This window comes from Vanellus vanellus (assembly GCF_965231255.1).
Source record: "Vanellus vanellus genome assembly, chromosome: 30".
Taxonomy (NCBI): Eukaryota; Metazoa; Chordata; class Aves; order Charadriiformes; family Charadriidae; genus Vanellus; species Vanellus vanellus.
Window position 1 is genome coordinate 444,127 of NC_138935.1, and position 10,560 is coordinate 454,686.

Genomic DNA, 10,560 nt, shown 5'->3' on the forward strand with positions numbered 1-10,560 from the left:
CTTTTTGATACAACCGCTACCCTGATCCCTACGGGGGTTAAGGGACCGTTGGGCAATGGACTGAGCACCCTCCTTCTCAGTCGCTCCTCGGCGATGTGCCAGGGACTGTTTGCATTGCCTGGTGTTATCCATGTGGACTTTACCGGGGAGATTCAAATTGCGGTATGGACTCCTGCTCCTCCGTGTCAGATTCCTGAAGGCTCACGTATTGCACAGTTGGTGCCGTTTCAGAGCCAGGTGCCGTGATGCCTGGCAGATGCTTGCGGAGATGGTTTCAGTTCCACGGGGCCCGTGCAGATCATGTGGGCCCAGAACGTCTCCACGCGACGCCCCTCCTACCGTTGTAGCCTCCGGCACTCCACCCGTCAAAATGAGATAACTCTGGAAGGAATTATTGATACGGGTGCAGATGTTACCAGCACCTCTACAACAGCTTGGCCTCCCTCGTGGCCACCCCCCAGGGCGGCTGCCTCCGTTTCTGGTATCAGGGGGGGCAGCTCTCCCATTGCAGAGTCAGCACAACATTCTGAGTACAGGCCCGGAGAGGTGAGTGGCAACTGTAAAGCCATTCATCCTCGCTAGCCGAGTCACTCTATGGGGCAGAGATTGCTTGTCACAATGGGGCCTCCACCTCCGGTCGGATTTTACATCGTTTGGCGATCGGACGCTGAGGCTCCCTGGCAGCAGGATGTCCAAGTGCTCCACAGCTCCCCTCAAATCGTCGAATTGCTGGCAGTAGTCTGTGCCTTTTGCCAATGGTCAACAGATCTCAGCGTTGTCACCGACTCAGCCTATGTTGCTGGCCTGGCCAGCAGAATGGAATCTGCCTTTTTAAAGGAGGTCGCCAATCCTCACTTGTTTACTCTTATGAGGCAATTGTTGCTTTTATTGAATTGGTGGCCGGGCAAATATTTTATCATGCATGTGCGGTCCCCGAATAAACTTCCAGGCCCCATGGTCGGAGGCAATGCACAGGCGGATCTGGTGGCGGGCCCAGTTGTGGTCCCACACACATTTGAGCAAGCTTGTTTGTCACATGAAGTTTTTCATCAAAATGCTCAGGCATTAGCTTGTCCGTTTTCTATATCCAAGGAACAGGCTCAAGCCATTGCTGCCTCCTGTCCAGACTGCCAGCAAGTGACGCCGGTGTCCCCATTGGCATTAATCCCTGAGGTCTGTCGGCTCCAGAACTTTGGCAGACAGACACTGCCTGTGTTCCAGATCTCAGCAGGTTGAAATACGTGCACGTGTCGGTTGACACATTTTCGACATGTATTTTTGCCTCCTGTCATACAGCTGAGCGAGCTAGAGATGTAGTTCGGCATCTAAAGGCCGCCTTTGTGGCATTGGTGTCCCGTGACATGTTCAGACTGATAACGGTCCTGCCTATACGGCCCGTCAGACGGCACGCTTTTTCCAGGTGTGGGTGGTTTCCCACGTTACAGGTATCTCCCATTCTCCTACTGGCCAAGCCATCATGGAACGGGCCCATGGCATGCTCAAAGCCATGTTGCAAAAACAAAAAGGGGGGTGGCCCTAGGCACACCGCCAGAACGTTTAGCAGAAGCATTATATGTGTTGAATGTTTTAAATCGATGGACGGACGGTGAGCCGGCCATGATAAAGCACTTTACCTCTCTCTCGGAGGGACTGCAAGCACTCTCTCCATGGGAGAAAGCACAGGTGATGATCAAAAATATGATGAATAACCAATGGGAAGGTCCGTACCCACAGATAACTTGGGGTCGAGGATATCACTGTGTCTCCACAGATACTGCACCAAGATGCGTTTTGGCGAGATGGGTCCGACCGTCGCTGCAGTCATCCTCGTCATCATGATGACAGCAGAACCAGGAGATGTGCTGTGGATCCCACCGGCACCCAAGGAAAACATCTGCGTAACTTTGGCAAACAAGACCAGTCAGGACACCCTGCGCCTTTCGCTGCCTACCCCAGGAAACCCCTTTTCCACATGTCTCGTTGGTGTCCCAGCAGACAACTGGCCAAGCCATGAACAAGCAAGGCATTTTGGAAACTCATCGGCTTTGGCTGATAACTGGGATGGGTGGGCTCCTCACTTGCCACCCCTACCCCATGAGCCACAGGAGAATGAACTCCTAGGCTCAATCAAAATGGATAGCTGTCTAATTTTTCAGTATACTGGAAACAATTTTAAGTATACGAGCACCGAATGTTAATTCTTCTCTGTCTATGTATAGAAATAACACGGCCTGGTGCAGCTAGAGCAGTAGTAAGGTCTCCCGCTCCAGCAATGTGCCTTTACAGCTCCTGCGGGGGCTCTTTATCTGTGGCGATCGAGCTTGGGGAGGTGTACCCTCACATATAAGGGGAGGGCCCTGTAGTCCGGGAAGACTTACGCAGTTGACCCCAAATACATCAACGATTCTGAATTTTACAAAACATCATCGACGCCCCAAACGATCGGCCCACGCCTTTCAGAGCGAATGCAATGATAACGTGGGGTTTTGGAGTAAAGGGGAGATAATTATGGCCTCTATGCTGCTTCGCGAGCTTTAGCCACGTTGAATAAATTTGAGTGCTGGCTTCCCAAACAGAGCAATGCCACGTCGCTGTCTCTGTCTAGCTTATTAATGGATATAGACTCGGTTGGACATGCTGCTTTGCAGAACCGTGCTTTTTACTGTGCCTTTTACAATATTTGCAGAGAATGTTGAAAAACTCAATCAACACAGTGCTAATTGTTCAACAAAAGAAAAAAGGGGGAGAAGTGGGGACTGAGGCAAAAGAAGGGTTAAGTGTGGTAGAACGAATAGGGAGGAATAAGCAGCTGCAGCACTGTTGTGGCAGATGATGAAGTTGTGTGAAGCTACTCCCTAGATAAGGAGAGCTGCTCACAGGGAAGAGTATCACTTCCTATCACGTGGGGGGAACATGATCTTTTAGAGTATGCGATGGTGTAAACAAGCAAAGTAGAAAATTACTGGTCTTGGTAGAAAAGTATAAAAAGAGCACGCTTGCTTAATAAAGCTGATTTCAATCCTGCATATCGGAGTTCGTGTCTTTCACTCCACCACAAGCCGGGGGGAAAAGCGATGTGGGGTGCGCAGATATTAGGGGAATGGTTCACGCCCCGGTGTGGGATAACATGCGGTTGGGAGGTGGTGAGGGTTTGCTTTTGCGTCGCTTGTTTTTTATTCTTGGTCCTTCAGTTATTAAACTGTCTTTACATTGTCTGCTCCGAGTTTCTGTGCTGAGCTTGTGGGCCCTGTCAAACCATGGGCGGTCTCTCTGGGTGGGGTTTTCCTCCTGCCTACCAGTGACTGACTTTCACTTTCGCTCTATGACTCACTCTGATTTCCCGGAATAGCATAGGAGGGGCCGCTGGCCACGGGCAGAGGATAAAAGTCAGGGCAGGACCCAGGCTGCAGCAAAGCTGTTGCAGCCTTGGACAGGGGACGAAGGCAGCGGTGAGTCCCTTCCCCTCACGCCTCCCCCCAGCCCGGGCAAGCAGCCCTGCACACTGGGGCTGCGGAATGCCTCCTTCTGACCCGGGAAGCCACAGGTGCGGGGGCTTGTCATGGTGGTTGCGTTTTGAGGTAAAACAGGACCAATTGTGTTCAGGAACTTCACGTTTTAGCTAAGCCTCTTCTTACTGCTGAAAATTAACTGCACATTGTGCAGGCACTCATGTCCCGGTGAGAAGCACAGCGGGGGGTGAGACGAGGTTTAACGGGGTCGGGTGTGAGAAATTTATGGAGACATTCCTAGGCAGCTCCCAGAAGCTTGACTTTCACCCCCTAACCTATCCTTCCCTTGGTGCTGCTGTGACTCTGCAGCCATTCCTCTGCCCTAGAGCCCTGCCTGAGGCCATTGCTCTGTCCCACACCCATTTCTGCACAATTCGGCACTCAGCAAACTTCCACGGGGGGTTCAGGACACAATGCAGAGCACTGCCATGGTCCCAGTTGGGCTTTGCGGAATTGAGCCATTCCTGTTGTGTGGCCAACGGGAAGGGGCTGTGCACCTCTTCTAAGTGTCGTCGTTGTCTTGGCAGCATCGCTTGCGATGGGCCAAAAGAGGAGGTGTGGTGGAAGGAATTTGATGCAAAGCATGATTGGCTTGGAGAAATGAAGCAGGGTGATAAGGACTGTCCCTGTTTGGACTGTGGGGTGCCCCCACCTTGTTAAGCATGCCGTCTCGCCGTCTCCTCCGCAGGCTGCGCTTGCGTCAGCAATGGCATCTGAAGTGCACATGCCGGAGCCTGTCTGCCTCATAGAGAACAGCCAGACGAAGAGGCTGGTGGTGCATCAGGAGGCCCTGCAGGTGCTGTCGGAGATCACCCAGCCTGTGGTGGTGGTGGGCATCACAGGGCTGTACCGCACTGGCAAGTCCTACCTCATGAACAGGCTGGCTGGTCAGAGGAAAGGTGAGGGAGGTCCCGGCCCCGGCTGGCCAAGGTACCTGGGTTTCCCCCTCTCTATGTAGCGCTCTGGAGAGCTGTGCGTCCTCCCCACAGGTTTCTCGCTGGGCTGCGGCCTGCAGTCCCACACCAAAGGGATCTGGATGTGGTGTGTACCTCACCCCTGCCAGCCTGGACACACTCTGGTGCTGCTGGACACTGAAGGGCTGGGCGACGTGGAGAAGGTGTGGCAGACGCAGAAGCTGCCTTTGTGCATTCCCAGCACTTGGGAAGCTCTTGAGGGCCCAGCCACGGGGACCAGAGTGCAGGTGTTCCCAAAACCGGTGGAGGCCTTCAGCCTGTGTGCTGGGAAGAGCTGGCGGCTACGGGGAAGGCGGTTGGGGTAGACGAGGTGCCAAATTGCTCTGCTTCTCTGGCAAAGAGCAGCAGAACGGGAACGAGGAGCTCAGGGAGCACTTGGATAGAGGTGTGGTGGCACCCTGAGAGTAAAGAGTTGAGGATAACGCGGCTGCAGAAAGACATGGGGGTGGCATCGGGATGGGTGTCTCCAAACACTGGGCTTGCCATGGCATGTTGGTTAGGGGTGCTCAGGGTCTGGGGCTCTAGGGTTCTGCTCAGACTTTGGGAGTGTTGTTAACAAGAGCCATGGGTTCTTGTTCCAGGGCGACACCAAGAACGACACCTGGATCTTTTTGCTCACCGTACTGCTCTCCAGCACCCTGATCTACAACAGCAGAGGCACCATTGACCAGCAGGCCATGGAGCAACTGCAGTATCCTTGGTGGGACAGCAGCACCAGGGATGCCCTCCTCTGCCTGTATGATGGGCAAGGGCTTGACAAATGCTACTTCCTCCGACAGTGGCAGAACCTTCTGGTGGTGCCCAGTGATGTGCTTTGAGTCCTCAGGAGTGCCATGTGGTAGAGCTGAGGGCTGAGGCTTTTTCTCCCTTCTCCTTCCGGTGGTTCCCTGCAGTTGTCTGTCCCTGCAGAGTCTCCCCTCTTGCCCAGGAAGTGCTGGGGTCTTGCAGGATGGCGATGCCCCTGCCTTCAGAGCAGAGCTCCCTCTTTCCTTAGCCAGCTCCCTAGCTATGTGATGAAGATGTGCGAGCATGTCAAGTTGAAAGCAGCAGCCCAGAACAGTAAAGATAAACAGAAGGATTCCAAAAAGTTTGCCTCCTTCTTCCCGACGTTTGTCTGGACTGTCCGGGATTTCACGCTGCAGATGGAGGTGGATGGGAAGGAAATCTCTGAGGATGACTACTTGGAGAAGGCACTGAATTTGAAGGCTGGTAAGGGAATGGTGCTGTGCTGCTGGAGACATCCAGCCCCAGACTCAGCGGCATTTCAGGGTAAGTCAAGAGCAGCCCAAGCCCGGTGAACTTGCTCCGTGTCCCCTTACCCCACAGGTAACAGCCCAGAGATCCAGCGCTACAATGAGCCCCGGGAATGCCTCCGCCAGTTCTTTCCAAATCGCAAGTGCTTTGTTTTTGAGCAGCCAGCCCACAAGAGGGACCTGGTCCGCTTGGAGGAGCTTCAGGATCATGAGATCGATCCTGAATTCCAGCAGCAGGTGGAGAAATTCTGCAGGCACATCTGGGAGAAGTCTTCACCTAAGACCATCCCCGGTGGCGGCATCATAACAGGGACGTGTGAGTACGGCTGTCCAGAGGGTTGGGTGGCCAGCAGCTCCTGGCACTGTGTCTGGGGAGGGGTCAAATGCAGAGTCAAATGATGCCGGTGGGGAAAGGGAGAGGTTTTCTGCTGGCTGCTGTGCCTGCCTCTGGATTTGGAGGTTCTGGGTGTTGGAGGCGGGTGGGAAAGAGTTTGGAAGAGAAGTTGAGGCAGGCTCTGGCAGGGAGGCAGCAGGGATATGGCAGGAGCCGGGGCCGAAGGGGAGCCTGGGTTGTGTTGGGGCTGCCGATCTCTCATCCTCGGTCGTCCTTGGCAGTGCTGGGGAAACTGGCAGAGGCCTACGTGGAGGCCATCCAGAGCGGGGCAGTGCCATGCCTGGAGAGTGCGGTGCTTGCCCTGGCCAAGATTGCAAATGCAGCGGCACTGGAAGAGGCTGTGAAGTTGTACCACGATCTGATGGATCAGCGGGCGCAGCTGCCGACGGAGACCGTTGAGGAGCTCCTGGATCTGCACAGCCAGTGCGAGCGGGAGGCACTGGAGCTGTTCCAGAAACAGGCATTCGGGGATGACATCTGCCATTTCCAGGCAGATCTTACAGTAGGTGCTCCCCAGCCCAGCTGGGATTCCCCCAGGGACATGCTTCCCCTCTCCTGCTGACTAATTCCTGTCCCTCTGTTTTGTGAAGCCTGTGGTCCCTGGCATGCTCTCTGCTCCTGGGCACCTTGGTGCAGAGATGTCCATGGGTGCACAATGCCCTCTCCATCTCTCACCTGCCAGCTGATTACCCCACAGATGGAGATCCCAATTTCCATGTCAACAAGGCTTGATCTTTGCCTAGAATGAGAGCAGCGGCCGCAGCTCAGCCTGGGCTGATGCCTTTGCTCTGCATCTTTCTGGACAGCGCCAGGTGGAGGCCATCAAGGCGACGTTCTGCAGGGCCAACGAGGAGGTGTCCCGTCTCATTTGCAAGGCTGCTCTCTGGAACCTCTACCAAGACATAGACAAAAACATCAGTGCAGGAGTCTACGGTGTGTCAGGGGGTTATGAGCTGTTCAAAGGAGACCAGCAGGCACTGTTGGAGAAATATCGGGAGCTGCCTGGCAAGGGGGTGAAGGTAGGCACAAGAGCAGCTCCCCTTCAAGGGGAGAGGCTCCACGTCGCATCCCCTTCCCCCAGGAAACCATTTTCCCCAACTGCTGTTTCTCCCTTCGACTCCTCTTCTATCTGTGCTCTTGCAGGCTGATGCTGTCCTGCTGGAGTTCCTGCCGCACATAGAGGCTCTGGAAAAAATCATCGTCAACACCCAACTCTCCCTGGCAGAGAAGGACAGGGAACTGAAAAGTAACTTCTGGGGGGCAGAAATGTCACTGCCTGTTGAGGGCCAAGCTTGGTGGTGGGGACAAGAGTAGTCCTTGGGAGCCTGGGGGCTCAGCTCCCGCCTTTGCAACACCTCTGTTTCTCTGTCACCAGGTGAGCGGGAGCAGTATGAGAGAGCTCAGAAGGAGTGGGAGGCCGAGTGGAAGAGGATGAACAGAGACCGTGTATTTTCAAATGTCACAAATATCGTGTTTCCCCTTATGCAAGGATTGATATCTTTACTCTTACTCCTGTTGTAGCCAAATACGACGGTGTGTTTAATACCCACATAGAAGTCTGTTAAAGTTTGAAAGCCTTTCCTGCAAGACGCTTGCCGTAGAGTAGGGAAGTGACCTCCACGTTTGCTTGTACTGCACTGTAGACCTGAAGGCACGGGGAACGCCTACAGCCAGGGTGGCCTGGGGCACAGAAAGGCCATAATGCCCGGAGGGCGGTCGGGGAGCATTTTGCCATGCTCAGAACATGTCCCTGGGGATCTAACACACCTCTTCAAGAGACCTCCTCAGCAGGGCTGTGGGAAACACGCCCGAGAGAGCTTGAAGCCCACTAGCTGATATCCTAGGCTGGCACGTACTGCGGCAGCGTGAAGGAGCGCGGAGGTTGTGAGTAGAGCAGGAATCCCCGTGGTGGGCGCTACTTGGTTTGCTTGGCATCAGTCCTGGGCAGAGGGACCCAGAAGGAGTGAGCCCATGACCCAGGGAGCAGTGGGTGAAAGCCATCCTCTGCTCCGTAGCTCTTCCCACCCTGGTCCTTCGGGAGGCTCTTCTCCCTCTGAAGCGGTGAGGAAGTTGTCCCCAGAGAGCTGTCGTGCTCTCTGCTCGCTCACCCCAGCTGCATGCTGCTGCCTCTTGTCTCTCTTGACCCAAGAGATCCCCGAGTGCCCCTTCCCGAGGGTGTCTGAGGTGTTACAGCAGGAGGTGGCTGCTGTACAGAGGGTTTGTGGGAGGTGTCCCCCCCATTGTACTGGGTTTGGCTGGGAGAGAGTTAATGTTCTCCTTAGATGCTGGGGTGGTTGTGTGTTTTGGATTTGTTGGTGTCACCCCCCTGTTTTAGCTGTCACTGAAGCGTGTCTGCACCTTTTCTGTTTCTCATCCACCAGGGAGTAGGCGGGGGGTGGGCAAGGAGTTGGGAGGGGACACGGTGGGGACAGCTGACCCCAACTGACCAAAGCGATATCCCGGACCATATGAATCTGTGCCCCAGCAATGGAAACCGGGGGAAAGCGGGAGGGAGGGGGGATGTTTGGAGTTACGGCGTTTGTCTTCAAAGCCACCGCTACGCACGATGGAGCCGTGCTGTCCTGCAGGTGGCTGACTGCCTGCCGATGGGAAGTGGAGAATGAATCCCTTCTTTTGCTTTGTTTGCACAGGCACCTTTGGCTTTATCTATTAAACTGTCTTTATCGTGAGCTATGAGTTGTCTCACTTTCACCCTTCCCATTGTCTCCTCAATCCCCCAAGTGGTGTGGGACTTAGCTGCCTTCCGGGGTCAACCCACGACACCCATGGGCAAAGGGGTGTCCCTCTTCCCTGCAGGGAATGAAATGTTCTGGGATGGTCACCATGGTAGTACCTGCCGTGGCTTGGAATTTCATTTAACTAGTATCTCCTCCTTTCATTTCTTATCTGCCCTGCCCTATAATTTCCTCATGCTGTGACCTTCTTAGGGATGCCACAGATCAGTGGGCCACCAGCACGCTGACACTAACAGTTGGCACAACGCAGCTTCACTCCAAGTAGACCTTGAGAAACTCAGGGATTTGGCCAACTGAGACGTCAAGAAGTTTTCAAGGAGGCGGAATCTTCAGCTTTTGATGGTCTGACCTTCTACATTAGGGAGCAAAACAACCCCTCTTAAAGCAAGACAGGCTTCTACCGGGACTGGATGAGCAGCAACCTGGAGGAGAAGGGCCCGGGCATTACAGGGCAGTGGTGCTAACCCTAGCTATGGGCATGTGCACACTGGTCTGCACTGGGAGGAGTGTGGCCACCATGGCCAGGGGAGTTATCAACCCCCAGCCCGCACTCAGCACGTGTGGGGACACATCTGGAATAGTGTGGCCTCATGTGGGCATGCCTTTTCTGGAGGAGTGGGGAGGAACTGGAGCGGGCCCTTAAGAGGTCTGCCAAGATGAGGTTAGTGGCCATGTGTGGGAAAGCTGAGAGGTGGGGACCTCATTGGCCTGGTGAAGTGGAGGCTCAGGAAAATACAGTAGTGGCCTGAGAAATCTTGATGGTCACTTCCAGAGACAATTGCATGTTCTTTAGTGGAAGGAAAGAGCATGAGAGAGGAAAACCCCAAGAAACTGCAGTTCTGGAAGTCCAGATGGGTGTGAGGAGACAGAAATGTCAGTTGAAGGAGGGTGATGTTTTGGCATAACAGTTCGCTCAGAGGCAGTCTGGGTTAGCGGATGATTTTGTGTTTGAAGGAACAGCCAGTGAGGATGGAGAGATGTCAGTAAAGGTAGGGACATGCCGGGGTGAGAACAAGTTTGGTGTCATTTTTGGGACGGACACGATACTGAACATCAAGTTGCAGCAATCCAATTTCTTTATTTAACAAGCAGTGCTTTTTTATATTCTTTTACCCATGCGCTTATCTATGCATATATATTCTACCATTCTACTTTTGCCCAATACGCTCTCACATCACACGCCAGCCAGCCAATACAATGGTTGATCACGCGCTGTTCATGCTCTGGTCAAAGCCAGGATGTTTGCCAACCCTTTTCTTTTTACTTGGCTCTTCTCAGGACTCCCCAGTCTCTTCAAGGGTACATGCATATCTGCTCAAGGTCAATTTTAAGCTCGCATTCTGATCCCTCGGACCAGCCAAAGTTTCCCACAATTCCCCCTTTTTGTATTTGTGCTACAAATGCCGCCCCCATCACCTGCTGCAGGGCCCTTTGCAGCGGGGAGATGAGACATGGCACCATCACTAGCACAACTACAACTATCAACAATATTATTAATCCTGCTTTGACCATTGAAACCAGCCATCCCGAGAGTCCCCAGTTTTGCAAAAGGTGATCAAAAGAGAAGAACCCGTCCTCTTCCTTTAACTTTTTCGTTCGTTCCATTAACTCTTGGAGGCGTACATGAATAGATTGAGAATGGTCTGATCAGTTCATGCAGCACAGCCCATCAAA

General features: G+C 53.7%; 1 protein-coding gene across 1 annotated transcript; it reads left to right on the plus strand.

The window, feature by feature from the left end:
* The first annotated feature begins 4,202 nt into the window (after window positions 1–4,202).
* LOC309682599 (guanylate-binding protein 1-like) lies at window positions 4,203–8,820 on the plus strand. The gene is made up of 9 exons (XM_082496706.1): window positions 4,203–4,408; window positions 4,499–4,626; window positions 5,065–5,174; window positions 5,490–5,692; window positions 5,810–6,052; window positions 6,352–6,626; window positions 6,916–7,149; window positions 7,274–7,376; window positions 7,506–8,820. Exons 1-9 carry the CDS (start codon window positions 4,216–4,218, stop codon window positions 7,649–7,651), a joined length of 1,635 nt encoding a protein of 544 aa, XP_082352832.1. The 5' UTR covers window positions 4,203–4,215; the 3' UTR covers window positions 7,652–8,820.
* The last annotated feature ends 1,740 nt before the right edge of the window (window positions 8,821–10,560 follow it).